We start from the raw sequence: 24,607 nt of genomic DNA, 5'->3' as shown, positions 1-24,607 counted from the left end.
TTTATTTATTTAATTTTTGTGTTCTCTGTTTCCTTAATAAGGATTTTATAAGAAAGATTAGCATAGTGGACAGACTCAGCTATATGATTACATGCAGCAGAGGATGAATTGCATAATGGATAAGTGAGCTGAGATGCTGAAACGTTAGATAAGGAATGCTGGCAAGAGAAAGAAAATTAGATTTATGAACGATTCCCTTGAGATTGATTTCGACGCTCCTCAATATTATGTTTCCCCTCACTGTCCACCTGTTTTCAAGGTTTGGTATATTTTGGGGTTGTCAGTATGTGGTTTTTGGCTGGTCTTTGATTACTTTGAGCCATATGGAGGTTTGTACTAGTGGTTGACTTATATTCCTTAACCAACACTGACATTTAAAGAGAGCAGATGACCAATGCAATTTACATTCATACAAGATGATACAATCTATGATTTTATTTATAATTTTTCATAAAGTATTTCAATTAGATAAAATAAATGTACTGTTATATCTATTTATTTGTTTATTCATGCTTATTTCTAAATGTAGATAACATTTTTACAGTAAAATTCTGGCAGCTGTGGTTGCCAGAAATTTACTGTAAAAAATACGGTGACCATGTTTCAGGCTTTACGGGATGTAGTTTTGATACCTGTATATTTTACATTTCACTACCATTTATATTATTAAATTATATAAACTTTATATACTGTATTAACCTTATGGAACTATACAAGTCTGTTTTTCACTTTAAAATGTATTGTTCATCTCCGGAGTAACAACAAAAGTCCATATTATGACTGGAGCAATAATAATACACATGCAGAGACAAACACCATCAGGGTAACACACGTCACACTAAAATAATGCAATAAACAATAACTAAAACTGCATAAAATATAACATAGACACAATTCCCATAACATTTATTGAAATGTGATGGGTCACGTAGGTTATTCTGGGAACACCAAATTATTGTTTTTCACCATGGTTTTAACTATATTTTACGGTAAAATTACATGTATTTTCTTGTTAAATACATATGATAATGTTTACCGTATACAGTATATAAATGTAATTACCCATTACGTTATTGTAACTACATGTTCCTCAGGATTTAGTCCACTTCTGAAGACCTCTGAATATTAATGAACCATTTTTCTACACACTACTACTCTCTATTCCATAGCTGCACCCACATCAACAGTCTTTGTCCTGGTTTTTACTGCAAACCTGCTTTCATTGTAACCAGAACACATGCAAGTAGGATTTTAGGACATTTCCAAAAAATCAGAGTAATGCTGGCCATAAACATCTTCACTCTCATTCTGTAAAACCTGGAGTGGAATATTTCCTATTTACATACTTACAGCTTCATTATATCTCCACAACTTTCACTTTACATTACGCAATACTTTGTCTTACATCCTCCGTTCTTTGCAGCTTTCTTCCACCATGTCTCCTGCTTTAATCTCTTTGAACTCTCTCTGAGGTTTTCGTCCTCTGTCCCTTTTTATGCTCTACTATATTATTTTCCAAGCTGTGATGAAGCCTTTAAAAATGGGAACAACGTGACTCTGGGGGAGAGGGTCTCAGAGTCATTCTCAGAACAAATCAGAGAGAGAGGGGAAGGGAGAAAGATTTTTACTCTTAATTGAACAGTTGAGCTCTCTGAAGAGGAAGAGTTCTCCACAATAAGTAGTTTCAGCAGTAATTAATAGATTTTTAAGGGCAGCTGTTAATGTTGGATCAGGTGAGTCAGACGGTGGGTAGCTCTATACATACTCCCACAGTCCTGTGCTCACCAGTAACAAAGGAAAGGCAAATCCCAGCTGGCATGATGCCCTCCAAGTCCCACTAATGAGAGTGATTTAAAAGGTGGGGGCGTGAGAGCTCTAGCTACATTTCTCTCTCTATCCATCTTTCTTGTTACACTGATTGTGCCAAGAAACATCTCATCTAGCGATAGGCCGATTGCTTTACTGGTTTGAGTATTGAGTATAATCAGTTGATGAACTCTGTTTTCAAATACTTTTAGTGAAATTTGAGTAAATAAATATTCTGTCAAATAAAAGTTAAATTTTAGCAAGTCAAAATTGATTTGTAAATAAAATAGAAATAAATATAATAGAAAATCTAAAGTTTATAAAATGAATAACATGTATAACATATAATATAATAAATATTAATAATGATGCACAATTTTTGTGTTCAATTACTTCTATAAAAATACTTTTTCAAATTTTGTTTTCAAATAGCAAAGTTTTTGTTAAGATTCTGTAAAATAAATGATTAATTTTAGCATATAATTTATTTATAATATAATATCTAAAAATCTAAAGTTTATAAATAATTTTTTTAACCCCACTCTGGGCTCCTGATTCTCCGTTTGGGTTTATTTTGAGATAACAACTTGCTGACTGTTCATTATCCCACTTATTGCATGGATACTTACCTAAAAAATTAATACATGAACATTAAATATTGATTTGAGTTGAATATACAATATTATGTGTAAATAAATAGACAGCAGAAACTGCTAAATTTAACCTCCTGTTTGCATCAGATAAAAATCCATAACTGTGTGGACCACTTATTATATTTTTGTTCTTTTCATATGATTAGACCTACTGGACAGACTGACATTTTATCATTATATGTAGATTGTAATGAATTATAAGCTAACCTCCTCAATTAACTGCATCTTTGAAGACAGATGGGGCCTCTTCCTGCCCACTACACTTCCTGTGCTACATTGTCCACTTGATGATCTAATTCTTGGTAATGATGAGTGTGTCTGCTAACAGGACACCACTGCTGTTGTGCTGACTAAAGCTGTGCTATTTCTGTTGCAGTCCATCATGGAGCAGTTCAACCCTTGCTTGAAGAATTTTGTTGCCATGGGGAAGACCTATGAGAAGGCTCTCTCCAGTGAGTACATCAGAGGCTCCTCCATTATCACTCTTGCAGGCAATGAGCCAGCCATTCAGCTAAATTTCATTGTGTTGCTTATTCAAGCAATTTACAAGCAGAAATTACTTGAAATGTTCATACTTATGGCGAGTGCCACTTAGTTTAAGAGGATTGCATCTGTCATAGTAAAGGCTTGTTAATTTCAAGAAAAAAAAACCTTTCTTGTATTAAAAGTTCTAAAAATTTTGTTTAACCGTCTGTTGAATGTTTGTTAAGAATCAGTGTTTTTGTTTGTATAAACTTCCTGTTCCTTTGTATTGACTGTGTCATAGAATGTTACATGTCAAATCCCATCTGCATTTGCCCCCCCCCATTTCATGCATGTTGCATCTCAAGAGCTGTCGGATACATGCAACCAATTACACAAATTATGTATTACTGCTTTATGTGTGGACCTGCATGTGTAGTTTAAGATGTTGACTAAGATGACTGGGCAAGGACAAGGACGAAGGCATTGTGCAGCAAAAATATGCACCGAGAGGAAGGGAAAGTAAAATGGAACAGAGGACGGCCGTAAATAGGCCAGAGAGAGCTCCGGGAGTAGACGCAGTCCCATGGAGGGTGCAAAAAGGAACAGGGATGATGTATATTCAGGACAAGCATGGTGCGTCATTGCAAAGAGGACAAGAATGGATGAAAATCTGAAAATTGTAATAAAAATTCTGTCAGCATTGCCTCATCTTGTTCCAAACCCATATTACTTTCTTTCTACTGTGGAACACAAAGCGAGGTGTTAGGCAGAATTTTTGCCTCACTTTCACTCCATCTTTTTTTCATACAATGAAAGTGAAAGGTTACTAAAGCTTACATTCTGCTTAACATCTCCTTTTGATGTCATACAGGCAGGTGAGTAAATGATGACAGAATTAAAAATTTTGGAAAAACTATTCCTTTAAAGACCCTTTCTCTGCACGAGCTCATTCTCATTATGCTTTATTTGAAAATAATGATTTACTAAAATTCCATCTTTACTTCTAACACATCCTGAAATAGGGCTTTTCAAGACAAATGGAAAGTCTTGGAATAGATGTGAGGCAGGATTCTGTATTGTGATATATTTCTATTAATTATAAGGTAAATAGTGCTACCACATTGTTTGATCACAATGTATAGTGTAAGCTTGGTTATTGTGTGCATTACAGCACCATGGACAGGGCAAAGGCTTCCAGACAAGTGCAGAATCCTTGTAGAGCAGGGTTATTCAATTTCGGAAAGGTCAGGGGCCGCAAAACTAGATCCCTGTACTCTCGAGGGCCGAACTCTTCATTTTTATGATTTTTATATATATATATATATATATATATATATATATATATATATATATATATATATATATATATATATATTTATATGCAGTATATATACACTGGTGGCCAAACATTTGGAATAATGTACAGATTTTGCTCTTATGGAAAGTAATTGTTACTTTTATTCACCAAAGTGGCATTCAACTGATCACAGTGTATAGTCAGGACATTAATAATGGGAAAAATTACAATTACAATTTGAAAAAAAACATTTCAGAACTTCTAAATCTCCCTCAAAGAGTTCTCATCAAAACATTCTCCATGTGCAGCAATGACAGCTTTACAGATCCGTGACATTCTAGCTGTCAGTTTGTCCAGATACTCAGGTGACATTTCACCCCACACTTCCTGTAGCACTTGCCATAGATGTGGCTGGTTTGTCGGGCACTTCTCACACACCTTAAAGTCTAGCTGATCCCACAAAAGCTCAATGGGGTTAAGATCCATAACACTCTTTTTCAACTACCTGTTGTCCAATGTCTGTGTTTCTTTGCCCTCTCTAACCTTTTCTTTTTGTTTTTCTGTTTCAAAAGTGGCTTTTTCTTGTCAATTCTTCCCATAAGGTCTCCTGAGTCTTCTCTTTACTGTTGTACGTGAAACTGGTGTTGAGCGGGTAGAATTCAATGATGCTGTCAGCTGAGGACATGTGAGGGGTCTATTTCTCAAACTAGAGACTCTGATGTACTTATCCTCTTGTTTAGTTGTACATCTGGACTTCCACATCTCTTTCTGTCCTTGTTAGAGCCTGTTGTCCTTTGTCTTTGAAGACTGTAGTGTACACCTTTGTATGAAATCTTCAGTTTTTTGGCAATTTCAATCATTGTATAGCCTTCATTCCTCAAAACAACGATTGACTGATGAGTTTATCGAGAAATCTTTTTTTTTTTTTTTTTTTTATAACCTAATATTGACCTTAAGACATGCCAGTCTGCATACTGTGGCAACTCAAAAAACAAAACAAAGACAACGTTAAGCTTCATTTAACAAACCAAATTGCTTTCAACTGTGTTTGATTTAATGGCAAGTGATTTTCTAGTACCAAATTAGCAATTTAGCATGATTACTCAAGGATAAGGCGTTGGAGGGATGGTTCCATGGGGAAATGGGGCCTGTCAAGATTTGATAAACAATTACTTTTCAAATAGTGATGGTGCTGTTTTTTTACATCAGTAATGTAATGTACTATACTTTGTGATCAGTTGAATGCCGCTTTGGTGAATTAAAGTACCAATTTCCTTCCGAAACAGCAAAATCTGTGCATTATTCCAAACTTTTGGCCGCCAGTGTATATATGTGTGTGTGTGTGTGTGTGTGTGTATATAGATATATAAGAGTTAGATAGATAGATAGATAGATAGATAGATAGATAGATAGATAGATAGATAGATAGATAGATAGATAGATAGATAGAGTAAACAGTTTTGTAGTAAAAATGTTGGCATGTTAGTTAACAGGATAGTTCAACTAAAAATGAAAATTCTCTCATCGTTTGCTCTCCTTCATGCCGTCCAAGATGTGTATAACCTTCTTTCTTCTGCTGAAGACAAATCATGATTATTTTGAAAAAATATCTCTGCTCTGTAGATGAGATACAGATCAATATTTAAGTTATTGGCTTTTTCTTTACTATAAGTCTCCAGTTTCACTTTCAGATATGAACGTGAAACTAAAAAGTGTCCACACGTGACTACAGATGTGAAAGTGGAGATATATTGCAAAAAAGGACTTAAATTGTTTCTCACCCACACCTATTATATTACTTCTAAAGACACTAGAGATTTAAACACTGGAGTCATATGGATTACGTTTTGCTGCATTTTCTGTGATTTTTGGAGCCCGTATGTACTGTGTATGAACATGTACCCGCAGACTGACCGCCGCTCTCATAACATCAGCCATGTGCAAATATTATTTGTTGTTTTTATTCATTTATTTGTAACATCCTCTTGCAGTTGATTTCCCTCTCTAATGTGATTCAGCAATGTAGAAAACATACAGATTTGATAGGCTGCTGATAAAAATATTTCTAATGATGATATCATAACGCGGACCACAAAAGATCGCTGGAGGGCCGTATGCGTCCCGCGTGCTGCGAGTTGAGTAGCGCTGCTGTAGAGATTGATAGTACTGCACAAATCTAATAATTTAAATCGCTATTCCAGACTTCATCTACTGTAATATTTTATGAGGGAGAAAATACAAGGAAAACACTAAAGCTCTGAAGGTTTAACCACAATAATGTGTGTATGTGTGTGTGAGAGAGTGAAAGTCTGATGGATAAGGTTAAAAATAGACCCAACTAGACTGAGATTTGCACTCCATCCTTGCAGATCAGTCTTGGCTGCAGCAAGGGTGGTACACAGAATCCATCATGGGGCATTGCTGGAGTTGTAAATGTGCCAGTTCTTGCAGGCAGCAGAGCGGAAACCCTTCACAGTATCCACTAATGACTGGTGCAGATGGAGGCCACTGGGCATTTGCAAACTTTGAGTTGTATGGCAAATACAGAAAGTTGTGTTATATGAAACTAATGGATAATTTATAGAAAATAAATGGCATAGTTCACAAAAGGAACATAGCTTTATATTGTAGATTTTGAATAGGGTCTTGATGATCAGGAGTTTTGGAGTTCTACTGGTTTATTTACATAAATGCAATAATCACAGTTCAAGTAAGGCACTTACAATGAAAATGAATAGGGGCCAGTCCATAAACATTAAAATACACACTTTTTCAAAAGTATAGCCACAAGCCGTAAACATAATACTTGTTAACTTGATTTTAGTGTGATGAAATCAGGGATTTACCAGCATTACATCCTTTACCAGATTACAGGGTTTGTTGGCATTACATCATCATGACAACAAAGTTGTAATATTGGATATAATTTTACACAGTTGAGGTTAGTAAGAGGTCTTTTAACATTAAAGTCATGTTAACACCTATAATGTTTACATCTTGAGGCTATACATTTGAAACACTCTTTATTTTAGCATTTATGTACTGGCCCAATTCACTTCCATTGTAAGTGCCTTACTGTACAAGCAAGATTTGCTTTTTGTAAATAAATGAGAGATGACACAAAATGATCTTTTGTGGCAATCAACATTTTGATGAATTGATTTTAACTTGATTTAATACTGAACTCTGAATATTCCTGTAAGCCTAAAGAATCTTCCTCCCTCGCCTGTTTCTTGGAGTGTTATTAATACCCGCATGAGGAAATTTTCAGCTCACATCAAGGAATGGAAAAAGGGTTGAGTGGTAAAAGAGGGAATGATTAGTGAGAGACCTCTATCTGCCCTAAACTAGACTAAGACAGACTGAATTGAAATGATTAAGTGATAATTTAGGCTAGATTAGGCTGTTCTGTGAGTGTCAGATTTTTCTCTTATGGCAATGCTCAATGATCTTGGATTTCCTCTGAGAGGGGTTGAGAAAGACTTCTCTGTCCTTTCTAATCTTCTTTCCTTCTGCTCCCTTGTTCCTTTTACCACTCACCACTCAGTCTACACCCCCCACCCCCCAACCACTAGAGCCCCAAAGCCCTCAGATTTGCCCATCTAATACCCCACAACCGGGTCATACCTTGTCTTGAGCCAGGGATTTGTTAGCGAGGATACCCTTACCACCTCCACCCAAACACTCCCTCTGCATTGCATTGGAATGGTCATGAACAGTGTAGGTATAAAAGGTAGTAAGTCCATTCGTTATAGGTTAAATTGTGTATTTTATCATAATATTATGGACTAGTATAGTCAGGGTAAACACCACCGGTCAAAAGTACTGGTACTTTGGTAGTAAGTCGAAACTAAAATAATAGATTTTTTAATACATTTTGAATGGTGATCTGATGAATTGGTCTTTTACTCTAAGTGAAAACTGTCTTCAATGTGAGTAAATGACTTGCATATGCAACCAAATGTAGCTCTTTTTAAACCAAATATATCCATGATTAGCCCCTGTACAGTAAACCTTCAGATTTCACTCACCAATGATTGAGTTGTATAGTGGCGAAGAAGTTCAGCACTGAGATCTTTTTGCTACGTGTTGAGAGTAAAAGTTTTTTTGCCTCATTCTGTGTCCAAAGATGAGATCCACACAACAATTTGTCATTCAATATTGTATCTTAAAACCCTTTCTGTTCTTTATAGGCAGTTATTGATAAAAAATATAATAAATAGAAACATTTAAATCGAATCACACATAGCACGAATGTGTTAAAGAGGCCATTTGACTAAATTTTTTTGAAGTGCTCAACCAAAACACTTCTGTGAGATGCTTGCTGAACTACATCTATTCTTAAAGAGACAGTAGTGTTTTAGCACTTGTTCTACATTGCAATGTAAATACTTGTAAATATTATACATTTTGCAGTATTATTTATGGAATATGAGCAATTTGTGTATTCATAAAAAGCTAAAATGTGACCAATATGATGAAAAATTACATTTTAGTAAGGTAAGGTCCCGTTTTAATAAACAGCATTAGCAAGCTGAAAGCGACTTATCTTTCAGCAAATAGACTTAAATATACTATATTAATTACTATCGAATTGATAGTAGAACCTGTGAAATAAATCAAATGAATCTGTATGCAAACTCCGCCCAAGTATTTGTCGAATCTGATGATGATGATGATGATGATGATGATGATGATGATGATGTTTATTTCAAACCTGCATTCTAGTTTTCTCACAAATCAACATAACAGTCTACCTAACAGACAAATTATACAAGTGCATGGTTTGAATCTGTGCATTAGACCTGCCATGCAATTGCAGAGAAAACGAACTGCCGCTGTCCATTATGTCATTAATATTAATCAAAAAACAATATTAACTAGACAAAAGAAAATCACTCGCTGCTCTAGGCTGTGTAACTTTTAGAAGCTCTCTACAATCAAGCGAGAACTCAAAGTTGAACTTAGCAACTTAGCCTAATTATACTACAGCTCATGCTAACTTTCAACCTTCTAAAAAACTACCCAGATCCTCTGGCTCATAAGAGCGTAATTTTGAGCAAATCCTTCTCTGCCACAGTGATGCAGAAGAGGCATATCTGCTCCTGTTGTAGGCCCTTACACAGAATGAGTGATGCTATCAGTAATGCACTGAATCAGATGTGAATTTTAAAGGTATAGTCCACCCACAAATCATCATTGACTCACTCTCATGTCTGTATAACTTTCTTTCTTCCATGGAACACAAAAGGAGATGTTAGGCAGAATGTCAAATTTAGTCACATTCACATATATTTAATGAAAAAAGAAGAAGATTAGTGAATGGAATCTCCTTTTGTGTTCCACGGAAGAAATACAGGTTTGGAGTAAATGACAAAGTATTTAAATACATTTGTTGGGGGAAACCATCCCTTTAAGTTGTAGGGTACCAGAGTTTTTTAATGTCACTTTTTTTTATTGATACGTTTGCTATTCATTGCTCACCGGTCACAAGCTCTACCCCCCAATCCCTTTACCATAGATACCGTAGCGATGGGTTATGGGACGCTTCGGCAGCTGTTTGAACGCTCCCATATCTTATGTCCACAATGCTTACATGTTTCCAGGTGTGACATTTGCAGCCAAAGGCTACTTCGACGCACTGGTGCGGATGGGAGAGCTGGCCAGCGAGAGTCACGGCTCTAAGGACGTTGGTGAGTTATAGACTGTAGCTGTAGTGCCCCCTGTGGTTGGGAGGGGTAGCAAAAGATAATATCTTATCGGTTTAAGTGTGAATGGCTTTGGATGTCTGAGTGCATTGTACTTTAGTATGGCATATCTATGACTGTATCTTGGGGTATAATACATATGTTCAAACGAACACACTCTGCAGATTTACTCATTGCTCTTTGGTGATTGGTTGCATTGTGTTCATTCTACCCTGTTGTCTTATTTACATATTGTCTGTATGAAATTAAACATCCTACTCTATGAATTAAGGGTGGGTTATTGACAATCTCAGATGCAGAGGCAAGTGAGATTCATCCTCCACCACCCAGATTTACAACGCCACCACAAGGACTTAGAGCGCACTGGGAACTGGGCATTCCAAATTGGGGAGAAAAGGGGAGGAAAAAAAAAATGTCTCTCTTTTTGGTCAGATTTAGTCTTGGTTGATTTGCATACATTTGCACTATTGTTTTTGGAACCCAACCAACCTGATTATATTATATTATATTATTGTAACAGGTAAGTACGGGCAAGAAGGAGGCGGGAAACGGCTGCAGAGTAAACATAAACCTTATTGATATATATGAACTTAAAACAACATAAGTCATAAGGACACAGACAAACATGCAATGCCGCTGCGTGTCTCTCTCTCTCTCTCTCTCTTGAACTGGTGTCTCCGGCTGCCCCTTATCTCACTCTCCAACTGATTCAGTGCCACTGTCTTCTCACAAATATATTATGTTATATTATATCATGTAACAGGCCTAGACATCTCATAATTTTGATTTCAAAATTTGCAAGTTCTTTTTGAATATACAGAAAACACTTGATAGACCAAAAGTGATTAATTTCCCCCTTTGCGAAGTATGTGGAAGTATTGATACTAGCTTGAAGGTTCTGGGGACAAAATGGACAGCAAACAAGCTGTTTTTCTCCTTTTCTTGGACAGAAACTTGCCATATCATTTTGCATGATAAGGCATCTTTACAGTGCCAAGTTAAGGCAGATCTGTGCCATCTTAAATTCTGTGTAAAGATTTACATTTATGCATTTGGCAGACACTTTTATCCAAAGTGACTTACAGAGCACTTATTACAGGGACAGTCCCCCCGGAGCAACCTGGAGTTAAGTGTCTTGCTCAAGGACACAATGGTGGTGGCTGTGGGGATCGAACCAGTGACCTTCTGATTACCAGTTATGTGCATTAGCCCACTACACCACCACCACCAGTAAAGATATACAAAACAGCATAAATAAAAGTCACAATTTGAGAAAGCGTTGCAATACTTCTGTGAATCAAACCCCCATGTCCTAGTTTGAATTATGCACTACAAATGATTGTGCAACATCCCCATGAGAAATTTCATATGCAAACTGATCTTATTCTTGATATGAGATTCAGAGGACGTACAGTATCTGAAGTTAAAAATGTGTTCTCTCATCACTGGTGTTCCTGTCCATTTATTATTTATAAGTAGCTTTGGGACTGTATGGCATGAATAGCAGTGACTAAAATGAGCAGTAAATACCATCACAACCATAACTCACCAAATTGGGACATACAAATAACTTTAGGAGATATACAAAACCTTTTTATTGCTAGAGTGGAGATATATTTTTGATAGAGTTGTGTGCGTCAGAGAGCTGTGCACAGAGTTTGTTTGGCTCTGTTCCAATCCCTGATAACCTGCCTACCTACACAGAAATTTTAGGCATTATAGGTGCCCTTCTGATGCAAAGGTTGTTCCAAACAGTAAGCAAAGTTATGCTGCCTTCCAGTATAGCCTCATTTTTAGTATATTTATTTACATTCAAGATTGCAGATTGAGTTAAGAGAATTTTAGTAAAATTATAATTAAAATTACTGATAAAAATAGGTCTATGTTATTGAAACACTAAATAATTGATTGTACTGGGAATGTTTTGGGCTTATTGGACTTTAGAGATATTATCATAGCAACATGTTAACATCAGGGGAGCGTTAGTTAAGTCTTACATGCTTTTCACACGAGGAGCACTATTAGTGTGGCACGTGAGTGACTGTTAACAGAGTTGCTATTTTAATTAAGTCATTACGAAGTTCCATTTCAGCTTGTATGCTGCAGTTAAAGGTGGACATAAGACTGTGACAGCTCACTAGAATTTGGAGCTGAGCATTTGATTCTATACACACTGGTATTAAGGGAATTTGACTCTCAAATCATGAAAGTATTGGCTGTAGAGTTCCAGAGACAAAAATGAATGGAAGTTTTATCTGAAGAAAGGAGGGGAAAGGCTTAAAGGGGGGAATGTGTAAGCTGTTTAAACTTAATCATTTTTCATCTCAGAATTTTTTCCCCTTCACCTTATTCTGAGCTTTAATCTTTTCATTTCACTGGTGGCTGTTCCGTTGCATTTTCAATAGAGTTCATGCTCGCAGCTCTAATTAGAACAGTAAAAGACTATTATTTGAATTAATTCAATATCATCTCATCGTGTGATTGGATTACCTGATTTCCAGCTTGCTCCGTTTCTAAACAATGTAGCCTGGTGGAGCTCGAGTCCTTATAAGATGATATTTTATGAGATTTTATGTATGAAGCCGTTTTATATGGAAAGTTTTATGAGAATTTAAGCCTTTCAGCCCTTTCACCTGAGGGTCTTTTATTGCTAGACAAATTACATTGAGTCTGTTTAACTTGCCTCCATTTGTGCATCACTTTCCTTGCATAATGCATGTTCATTATGCACATAATATTGTGTTTTGTATTTAAAGTGTGTATGCATGGATGGCTATGTTTTGTTTCTACTGCTGTTCCAGTATTTCTCATTTCTCATGTGACTCTCTGATGTAGAATGAATGACAGGCATGATTGAACTAACACTGTTTCAGTACATCAGCATTATGATGCTGCTTTCAAAATGATCTAATAAACAATGCTTTTCACAAAGTCTGGCCAATATATTGAATATTTGCGATGATTTTGTTGGGAACAAAAAATTAAGCAATGTTGTAGTTGCAATTGTCAATGCATTTTTTATTGGCCCTTTTCCGTTACTTGTAAGTATGAGAGTACTTAAACAAAAAAGTATTTTGTTTGCATCATTTGAAAATGTTGCAGAAAATTTTGAAAAAGTATTAGTAACAAAATAAAGAGAGTGTAAAACATGCCTTGATAAAATGTAACTAAATTTTTTCCATATTTTACTTTTTCCATTAAACTATTTGAATCTACCTTGCTGCAATAATTGTTTGGTTGAACAACAACAGTTTTTAAAGCAATTTCAGTGCAAATAAATAAATAAATAAATAAGAAGTAACTCTTACAATAAGTATGTAAAATGTTTCACTAGTAGAATGGTTCAGAGAATCTTTTTGTTCACAAGGGCCAAGAACCTTCCAGATGCATGTTGCATGATGCACAAAAGTGTTCTCTGTCTGTCTGGTGTTCATTCATGAACTGTGGTAAAGGAAGTGGGAAGTGTGTGTTTTGTCTTTGAGTGACCGGTTTTGTCAGGAACACGTCCGTTCAGGAGCAAGTGTATTGTTGACATGAAATACTTTTGCAAAATGTACATGTCCTGAGGTGTGACATGCTATACTCCATCTAAAATAAAATGTAATAAGTGTAACCAGCATTTTGGTCAGTTCACATGTCTGGGATGTACATGTGTGTAGCGTCTGGAGGAATCAATGAAGGATAATCATTAACTCAGCAGGTTCATGAAAACAAGAACTTACTGTTCCAACTCCCCTAATTACTGCAATAGCGCCAACTAGTCTCCACGAGCACAATAAATGGTCTGTGATAGGACAATGAACGATTGACAGAGAGAGACTCCCGCTATTGACAGAGGATCCTCGTGGTGCTTTCTAAAAACCCCCGCACATGTGACACCCTGTGCTTCACCACGTGAGAAAAGGGCACGTGAGAAGTTGGCAACAGAGAATATGTGTGTCTTTCAGTTTTAAACTTAGAAATGTATGTATAATGAAATGTGTTTTAATCCCTGTGTGTTTATTTGTCTGATGATAGATCAAAACTAGTTGAAATTAGTTTAGTAGTGTAGTAAAACCTGTTATAGTTAATAAGAGGCATTATATGTAATAGCCTAACAGTGTATATCCACTTTTAAGGGTACCAAATATACTTTTCTTGGTATCAAATTAAACCTTACGACTTGTCCTAGCTGAATATAAATATAAGATCACCTTAGAATGGTATTTCGGCTATGTTTACCATCTTTTGAGTCATTCAGCCCAAAATCTCTTACCGTCATAAACCCGGTCATAAACATGCAAATGAGCCTTGACGGGTTAAAGGAATCATTCTCCTGCCCAAAGAAAGGAGAATTTTACGACCTCCAAAGGAATGTTAGAGAGGGCTGACGCTCACTCAATCCTTACTGAGAAGGAGAAATGAACCCTTTTTAATCCTATATATCCTATATATATATATCCCTGTGATAAATTTATTAACATGTATCTAATGTTCCATCTCAGGACTTTCCTAAATGTTGTTTGATCTATGTTTTCTTGCAAACTCTAATGGGTTAATGTTTCAGACTTTGCATACTATGGTTAACCGAAATCATATGTGTGTCATATTTGGTCTCTATAACTTGGTATTTTGAAGATTGAAATGACCGTGTACATGATATGTCGATAAAAACATCATATTAGTATTACAAGAATATTTCCTAGTTCTAAGAGGAACACTCTTAGGACAAAGGGCAATAAACCAAATTCCCGCCTGGAACTTCCACTCTTCTTATTGGTCGAGCCCCATTTTCGAAGGGTATAACTTGCATCAACACTGGCTTTTCGATCTCTTCCTCTCTTCTCTCTTATCTTCTCGTCTTCTTGGCTGCTCCCAACTTCCCCACTTCACTTCTGGACCTCCCTTGGACTTCTCCCGGACCTCTTCAAGCCATCTTACATCTCTCACTTCTTCTCCCGATCCTCTGCAACCCTCCGGAACCCTCGTCAACTATTCAGCAGTCACCCTCAAAGACGCTTCGAACTTCTCGGAACAACCCTTCAACTCTCTCTTCAATCTTGCTCAGCTGCACACAAAAGTCCCTTGCGCAAGTATTATTTCATCTGAAATCCAAATGCGTTAAAGTGTGTAATTCCATTTGCTGGCCCTTAAGGGTTAACTGTTGTAATAAGTTGCTATCCTTAATAATCTCTTTATTTTCCTTATTGCTTCTACTCTGTTTATTTTATGTTTATTTTATGTTACCTGTTAAGTGTCTGTTTGTCAAGTGTAGTGATATATTCTAGTTCCTTGTATTAAACCCAATTATATGCTTGATTGTCTGTGCTTGTTGATCATAAAACAAAGCCTCTTTAATGTGCGATTTTAAGCTACGAGCTGATATTATCAAAGTAAGTTAACGTGCTTTGATGAGTGAGCTTATAACTAAGAATAAACCTTAAAGGGAATTGATCAGGAATATTTAGCAAAGCTGTTCGCTGGACGAACTGACTGGTTGCGGTAGCCTACGGGTCAATTCCATTGGGGGTTTAATTAAATTAATATAGCCTGTCTGCATATAATGTATATTCCTAATTAATTATAATTCGTTGGGTTTAATTATCTATATATATTTGAAGCAGACACCTGGACTATATAAGCCCTTTTTGGGGCGTTTTTACATGTATTGGTATCCGGGTCATATCGTATGATTAATCATTGATTAAGATCATTGAAATTAATTATACATTTCCCCAAACCTGACCTGTGTACCCTACATGTGTGTGCACTGCTTGGACCTGGGATAAGTTATTGCTTAATTCTTTTGAAATTAAAAATGATTCATTAGGATAAAGCTAAAGAATGTGATCGTGAGACAACAAACTCTGCAACAACAACTTACATTTGTATAGCGCTTTTCTCAAACCCAAAGCGCTTTACATAGTATAGGGGGAATCTTCTCAACCACCACCAGTGTGCAGCATCCACCTGGATGATAGTGCACCAGAACACCCACCACACACCAGCTATTGGTGGAGAGGAGATGGTAGTGTGATGTAGCCAATTCAGGGATGGAGATTATTAGGAGGCCATGATAGATAGGGGCCAATGGGGGAATTTGGCTAGGACACCAGGGGTTAAACCCCTACTCTTTACAAGAAAGTGCCCTAGGGATTTTTAATGACCACAGTTTAACATCCCATCCTAAAGACAGTGCTTATTTTTTTTTACAGTATAGTGTCCCTGTCACTATACTGGGGCATTAGGACCCACACAGACCATAGGGTGAGCACCCCCTGCTGGCCTCCCTAATACCAGCAGGGGGTCCAGCAGCAACCTTGGTTTTCCCCAGGAGGTCTCCCATCCAGGTACTGGCCAGGCTCAACCCTGCTTAGCTTTAGTGGGCAACCAGGCAATAGCTGCAGGGTGATATGGCAGCCTCTAGAAGGCCATTGGCACTGTGACAGCTGTAGGTAATTGGCAATAAGCCTTACCTGAGCAGGTAAAATGCCTTTAAAGAAGTCAGTGGGCCACACTAAATGCAATTATTTAGAAAGAGTGCCATGGAGAGATAAAGGAATAGAAGTGATAACTATATGTACTAATGGATTATATCAACTCTGGAGCATGGTAAATCCATGGGCTGAATTTGCCTGCTGTGTTCTCAGCAGTATATCTAGATGTTTAGAGGAATTTAGATGCACTCAAACTCACTAAAGTATCCATAGAGGTTCAACCAACATAGTCTCGTGACAAATTGTAAAAATAGTGCAAGATGGTGAAATAGTAAGAAATTATGCGAGTTGGCGATAGGAAAATACATGTCATTCATGTTGCATAAATACTGTAAATATGTAATGAGTAACCAAATTCATTCATACACATTTACTTTTTTAAATTCTGTTTGTTGATTGGTTGGTCTCTATTGGAATAACAGTCGTACGATATGTTATGATTTCAACAGCTTATTACGTGTTGTTGTGAGATTATGTTGGGATCAATGCAATGACACTTGAATGGGGTGTACATGCTGTTGAAACGACCACATTAGACCAGCATGAATTTTCATGATTGTCCAGTCTGGTTTATGCTAGCTATTGCTGGTTTGATACTGGTCTATCTGGTGGATCAGAATAGCCATGCTATTATTTAGCCATGCTAAATAATGCTGGTTAGCCAGCATGGTCTTTTTGGTGAAGCTGGTTGACCAAGGAAAGTCTTGGTGGTTAATCTGTTTAAGAAGTCTGGTGGGAACACATGCATCCCAAGCAGGGAAGCAGCATCCAAAACGCAACATATACTGGTGATTAGAAATGCTGGTCTTTTTGACAGATCACAAATACTCTATATGATGCCTATTGCATAAAAAAGAAACATTTATTTATTTAGGTCTAAACTTTTAGTTTTATAACCTATATACCATGCACTGGTCAATCATTGTAAGCCACATGATCCAGATGCTCCAGTACTAACCAATCAATACAAAACTCACAATCCAATTAGAGGGGCTTTGGGGGTTCATTAGCCATAGACTTGTGCTGATATATCTAGTCAAGCTTTAATCTTAGCTGGCCCTTCCTATCGAGAACCAGGAGGCGATCAGTCTTGCTATAACATCAAATGAGCAGTAGATAATCAAAACTGATGAAATTCCTTTTATATCATTGCAAAAGCTTCACTCTTAGTGTAGTGCATAATGGTGAGATCTCATTAAGTGGCATTCTCTTCCTCTTCATCGCATCCTTAACTCGGATTACCTTGCAATCTCTCACTGTGCATAAAGATGCGTGGTGATTCTTCAATGCAGCACTTGTGCGTATCGCATCACCCACCGCTCCCAGTCAGCCCACGCACTGATGCAGGAACGCAGCCATCCTGAAGAGAGAGAGAGAGAGAGAGCTAAAAATAGATGAAACATTTGCCTTAACAGGAGAAGTTCCGCTAGAGAGAGGAAAAGAGTGAGAGATAGAGCAAGGGCTATGAGAATGGGGCTCTTGCCTGTAGATTTAGAGTACCATAATGCCACTTTGGTGATGTCAGTGTTTCCAAAAACAGCCCCTCCTGTCTGCCTCCTCGATGTTGCACGAGTGTGTAGAATACTAATCGGCTTCCTGTTCCCCCTGCCCAAATATGGACATCGGTCAAAATAGCTGAGAGATTTCAATAGGTTGGAGTCGCATTTGCAGTTTTAGCTTTTGGGACTTTTCAAGCAATTTAGAACCGCTTACTCTGATAATTATACTAAATCCTGGATATTCTCGCTGTAGTGCAAATATTTGTAGACAAGCAACTGTGTGCTCTGTCGGAAATGGGACTAATTGCGTCTTCAAGCTCCATAGTTGCAAAATAACTCTGGGGTGTTTGAATAATTGATGCTGGCAAATTTTGGTGCCAACTGAAATTCTCCAGCAACAGATCCACTCTCATTTTTGATCAGTTATTCAATTAAATCCCACAAAATAGGCTTTTACAGATCAGATTCAGATCTGATTCAGACATTGAGAACTAAGTGATTTGTATGTTTAGGAACCTGCTGTAGCAGATGACAGTGGTGGTTCATTATTTTTCATGCCTGCAGAATAGCCAGAAGGGGAAAATTCCTCATTAAATGTTTTTAGAGAGTAGATAATGGAAATGTTCTGTAAAACTATTAGTCTTTGCTGACCATGCTGAATAATGATGTTTTAAGCCAAAAATGGGAAAGAAGAAACTTGTGTTCCCAAAATTTCAGGAGTAGGCCATGGGGATACATATATATGCCATTTCATGCTGACTTTAGGTGGGAAACTGAGAGAGTGATAATCAAATAATTTTTTAAATTTTTCAATTAAAATGCTTTATTGTGAACACACAATATTTCAAAAGAATTATTTCAAATGACAAGAACAGTCATAGAAAATAAGACCCTAGTGATGGTATTATAAAGAATTATATACAATATACAATACAATTTTGGGAGAAAAATAAATAAGACATCAAAAGCAGTAAGATTATTCTTCTATGTGGATATACACAGGTATCTCTCTCTCTCTCTCTCTCTCTCTCTCTCTCTCTCTCTCTCTCTCATGTCTCAGACCTTCAATTCCTGCTCACCACAGGAAGTGTAAAATAGCACTTTATTATGTGATTGACTCATAGTGCCATAACATGGTTTCAGTTTTTATTCATTGTCTCACCCTCTGGGTATTACTCCCTTTGCATTAATGCCACAAACAAATGAGCGCAAACACATAAAACAAAAAGCAAATGGCTCAAACCACTCTGAGGAACGAATCACAGCTGATAATTGTTGCTATAGAGGCAATCGTAAAAAGAAGCCCTCCGAAGGGAAGTGAAACATTGTTGTTCCATACTTCAGCTTTCTATTATGAAAACATCACGCTCTTAAAGAAATATTTCTCGCAGAATGGAAATTCTGTCATCATTTACTCACCCTCATGTTGTTCCAAACTGTATGATGGCCTCTCTTAATATGAATTCAGATCATGAGAGTAATTGATGGCAGAATTTTCATTAATAATTTTCCCACATGTAGGGCCCAATTGAGATCAAAGGACATGTACATATGAAACATTCCTTTATGTGGCTGTCATATAGATTTGGCTGCCCAGCATATCCTATTCACAACCCAGTAATCTGTTCTACTGCAGTACTCAATCTCCATTATGACCTCATCAGCTGCACTGTAATAGTTATGTATACTGTCCTCTGCCACAAAGCAATTATTCAGACCCTGGGGTTGTGAGATCAATGAGGCATCACTGCATTTCATTTTGGGTCAATACATTTTTCAGTGTCACATATGACTGGGTGATTATTCTGATGCATATGGATATTTTAGTACAAATTATTTTGTTTGTTCAATCTATAGATGTACAAACATTTGTTAGCTTAGTGCAAAGAATGAGCAAATTGGTACATATGGTGTAATACCTATTTTAGTTTAGCAGCAAAGAATCTTTCACCATGCGTCTTCCATCCAAATGTGCTAAAGTTTTATCACAGCCATCTGTGTGCTGTATAAGTCCCACAATATTGTTATTTATCACCTCTAGCATGCAGGATTAAAGAAAGAGTGAAATAATTTGAGGAGATATGGAGGGAAAGAATTGAGTAAGAATGTTTTAAAGGGGTAAAGACAAAGGAACAATGGACAAGGAAAAGGAAAAGAAAAAAAGATGAGAAATGAAATGATTGAAGGTGAGAGGAAGGAATGTATCCATCTAGAAGAGCAAACCATGTCTGTTGAGAGCCTTTATAGTCAAAATGATATGTCATCAAAATGTAATAACCCCCGTCTTTGAAATTACTTTTCTTTCTCGCTAATGCTACGTAAGCCTGCCAAGCTATAATCAATAGACAAACTGCTCTTTAGGGATTGTTTTAGTATACTTGTATTCAGTTCTGGCTCCATTTTTTTTATTTTGAATATCTTGTTTCACTACGAAGTGCATCATATTTACAGAAGCAATCTGAGATGCAAAATACATTTCATGTTGGCATTAAATGCACACTTAAGTATATCAGAAATCATTTTAGTTGAATTTGAATAGAATGAACAGGATAGACTCCTTAAACTTCCTTAATTCTTTTACAACATAATCAGTGCTGTATCTAAATAAGTATTGATTGAAGTGTTCATAACTCAAGCCAATGTTTTATTTTATTGTATTTTTTGATATTGTTTTTGCCGCACTCAAAGCCTTTTTTGGGTCGGAAGTAGGGAAGAATGAAGAGAGGGGGAGTGGTATAAGAACATTGTGCTGATTGGACAGGAAAATTAGAGTGTGCCAACCTATAGAAGAGTTCTGGACAGGGGCCAAGGTGAGGTTAGATCATGGTCAATGGCAGAGGAAACTCCGGGTTACCTACACACCTCCAATGCTTTGCTTTGTTGTGAACCTTCTACTAAAGTCACTGAAAAGATACAGCAGTCAGAAAATATGTCCTGGTCATATTAAACCAATAAGCAAATTGTTATGTAGGAAACCTGCATTGTTTAAAAAAACAAAAATAAAATAGCATTCAGTTCTGGCTCCATTCTGCTATGCAATGCCCAGTTCCTGTCAATTCTGAATAAAATGAATGTGCCATCTTAAAAAGTTGTTGGGCTTTTTGCCACTTCTATTTACAGCAAACACAGCGAAAATTGTTAGAAGACTTGCACAAGGGAAAATTAATAGAATTTTTAATCAGCCAAGTGACCATGTCTTGGCGATTCTCACAAAATCAGTCCTAAATCAATAAAAAAAAAGAAGAACTTATATGTAGGACCATTAAAAATGTTTTGCGTTGGGACATTATTTGAGAACACAAGCGTATTTGAACCCCCCAGTTCTCATTACCACGTTTTCTCGCGTTGTGGTAATAAGAACTGTGTATCTGTTTAATATAACATCAGAATGTAGAGAATCTTAATGGCCCTAAATATAGGCTTAAATTATTATATGCAAATTATAGTTTCTTAATTGTTTCTTGACAGGTTTCGTGAGAATCACCCAAACTTGTTCACTTGGCCGATTCAAAATATGTTTTTTTCTTTTAAGTATAAGTCTTTTAAGTATCCTTGCAATGTTTGCTGTGAAAGCTGTTAAAAGACCATAAATTAAACCATAATAAAAAAAAGCATGTTCAGGTCTGTTACCCTTTTCTCGTTATTATTTTTGTCCTTCCTGCTAGTCAGCCTGGATTTGGATGCAGTGAGTTTGCCCTAGATTGGCATATGTGTTACTTTGTGTGTATCCATCCTCTTTTTTAATCTCTCTGCTGTAATATATATGACTTGTTGGACAGCTGACCTTGATCTGAAACGGCTCCATAAAACGGACTGCCATTCTATTTCTCAGAAGGCAGAGCTTAAGAGGAAGGCTTGATTAGATATGTACTGCAGGCTGGTGCTGTTATCCTGGGTCAGGCATGACAGATTCAAAGACAAGCAGGGTCGCGCTTTGTGAAACACGCTGTGCAGCTCAGAGTTATGATAGACGTGAATAGATTTCACAAAAATGAAAGAGTGTATTGAAATCAAGTGATGTTCTGTATTGAGCGAGAAATAGAGAGAGTGAGAGAGATGCATAATAATAATAATAATAACAAAATGTGCATGTTTACTATAGAAAATGTGAGAGGAACTTGCCCGAATTAAACCCCTAAACATACATAACAATGCTAATAGTGATGCTTACCATAGCAAGTACCATTAATGACATTATAATGATAGAAGCCACCTGACAGCATGCACATACACACCCCAATACACACCTGAAGCCTTACATCCATTCACAGCTAAGGATGTAGAGAGACGTCATACCCATTAGATGTTATGCGACTGCATGTATGTGAACGTCTGCCACTGTTTGCTTACTGCAGAAAAGTTCTGAGTGTAAATTCCTTGTCTTTTCTCAGTGTCTGCAGCTAATGCTGCCCTCTGCGTCACATACTGTGAGTGTGTTATTTGTTGTTTCATTTCATTATTCAAACCAGTCTCATGAAATTTTTTACATATTTTACGAGTTGGCCTTTTCATATGATTTCGTACGAGTTCGTTCATATTAATTTGTACGATTTCATTGCAGATGTCTGATGCGGAAGTTAGCGCGAGTTTCACACACGAGGCGTTAAGGACATGCTTATTAATATTATGCCCTTACCCAAACCCCTTATCTAAACCTAACTGATCATTAGAATGTATAAACATGATAGGAAGCTGTTTTGTGTAACAGATTAGATGGAAATGATGTCCAGTGATGTCACTGGCTTTAGTGAAAGTCGTAGGAATTCATACGAGTGCAGTCGAACGATATCATACGAATTAGACAAATTTAGGAAACCTTGCGATTTCACTGTGAGAGTGTGTAGCATTATTTTAATAAGCCAGTTAAAATCTGGTTAAATCTGTGTTAGAGGAGAATGCAGAGTTTGACGGATGGAAAAAGCATTCTAAAAAAAATGTTTCTGTCCCTGTGGGATATTGCAAAGTGTGCAATGACTTACTAATATAATGAAAGGTTTGTTTTAGGGCCACTTCGATCACTGAAAATGATCCAGACCTGCAAAAGAACAACTACAGTAATGCCACAAGCCGGTTTGAGCTTTCACAGCCTTTCAAAACACTTCAACGTGAACTGTGTACTTTGTCGACCGATTAGCATATTTCAGCAGAGCCAGCCCAACATTTTTTACTGCTTTTGCACAACATATGATGCTTATGAAATCAGGGGGAATCTTTCTGCATGCTAAACAAAACAATGCTATTTTTGTAAGATTGTTGCATTTCTTTTTAATTAAAATGCCATTTATTACAACAAAACACTTTTGCAAACGTTTTGGCCAATTGTCATATAAATCCAGTCAAGTAATGACTGATTCAAATTGATTCTGATTTTAAATAACGATTCATTTAACGCACATACTAAATCATACCACACCAGTCGAGCATGCTTGTTTGTGCATGCAATGAGTGAAGACAACGCAATAGATCTATGTGCTGTCTCTTTATGGTCTTTGGATTATTTGGGGTACCTAGTCTTTTTATCTCATCACATTCAATTCAGACTGCAATTTCACAACTTGGGTAAACTATCATTTCTTTAGCCATGGCACTGCAGATTCAGCAGAAAAAAACGGTGCAGGAATCACTGCTTTGATATTGTGTCCAAGAGGCTAGGGCATCCCTACGGCCCATGTTACGTACAGTATGCATTGACTGTTTGGGGAGGTTGATTAATTCACCTTAGGCAACTCTTTCTCTCTGTCACACTGCCTTCAGGTCCTTTGTACTTTTGTTCCTGCTCAAACTAGGTCTTTTGTTCCTTTTTTATTTTTTTTACAATGCATTGCCTTATCAGAAGAGGCAGCATGTAGGTATCCCTACACAACACGACAAACATGCCTGACCGAGCTGCATGATTCACCCTTTCTTTTGTCATTTCTTTTTGTTTTTTTTTCTTTTGTACCACAGAATGATCATCTTACATGAGAAATTATGCTAACAACATTTTCTTTTGACATATTTTTTATCCTTTTTTTTTCCATCATTGTGTCTCATGTTTATTAAACTTGCACTTGCAATATGCTTGTATTTTCAGTGTTGACATGAGTATTTCAGTTTAATTTTGTTTTGGTTTGCACTCATGAAAGAACTGACATCTTCAGATATATTGCTTTTTTATGTAATCTTTTATTTGTTTATTTATTCCTTGCTGGGAAGAATAAAAACAAATTAAACCAGGCTAAGCTGGTTTGCTGGTTTAAAACCCTCTAATACAATGTAAAAAGACCAGCCTGACCAGTCTTGGAGACCATCTAAGTCAACCAAACTGTCCTTAGCTGGTATATGCTGTTTTTTTTTCTCAGCAGGTTTAAGCCATATGGTTTAATATTTTGTGGCAATGTTTTGATTTGTCTGTGTTTGTCTGACACTTTATTTAATCTGAAGCTTGACCGATGCCTCTTTTTGTTCATCATTTGTTTTATTTTCTCTTTACCTCCCTTTTCCTCTCTGCCTTGCACCCTTGTCTGGCTGCATGGTTCTGATAACTCTATAAAAGTGCAAAGCATTATAATGTGAATTTAATTCATTTTCTGCTGTCTATCTCACTCCCTCTCTTTCTTTCTCAAGGGGATGTGCTCTTTCAGATGGCTGAGGTTCACAGACAGATCCAGATGCAGCTGGAGGACATGGTGAGTATCATTATCTTAATGAGGATCATATTGCT

The 24,607-nt window shown here is 36.8% G+C and overlaps 1 protein-coding gene across 6 annotated transcripts in view; it reads left to right on the top strand.

The window, feature by feature from the left end:
* LOC127633682 (brain-specific angiogenesis inhibitor 1-associated protein 2-like) overlaps positions 1–24,607 on the top strand; it is a 78,517-nt gene that overhangs the window by 11,674 nt on the left and 42,236 nt on the right. For 4 of the 6 annotated variants that reach the window (XM_052112937.1, XM_052112934.1, XM_052112933.1 and 1 more), the window contains exons 2-4: positions 2,836–2,911; positions 9,828–9,914; positions 24,511–24,572. In XM_052112937.1, the coding sequence (XP_051968897.1) occupies positions 2,836–2,911; positions 9,828–9,914; positions 24,511–24,572 (225 nt within the window). The remainder of the gene's footprint in view (positions 1–2,835; positions 2,912–9,827; positions 9,915–24,510; positions 24,573–24,607) is intronic. The other 2 variants (XM_052112936.1, XM_052112938.1) reach the window with 2 other exon arrangements.

This window comes from Xyrauchen texanus, chromosome 40, assembly GCF_025860055.1.
Source record: "Xyrauchen texanus isolate HMW12.3.18 chromosome 40, RBS_HiC_50CHRs, whole genome shotgun sequence".
Lineage (NCBI taxonomy): Eukaryota > Metazoa > Chordata > Actinopteri > Cypriniformes > Catostomidae > Xyrauchen > Xyrauchen texanus.
Note: the sequence above shows the minus strand (reverse complement) of the source record. Positions and strands in the feature narration are given on the sequence as shown.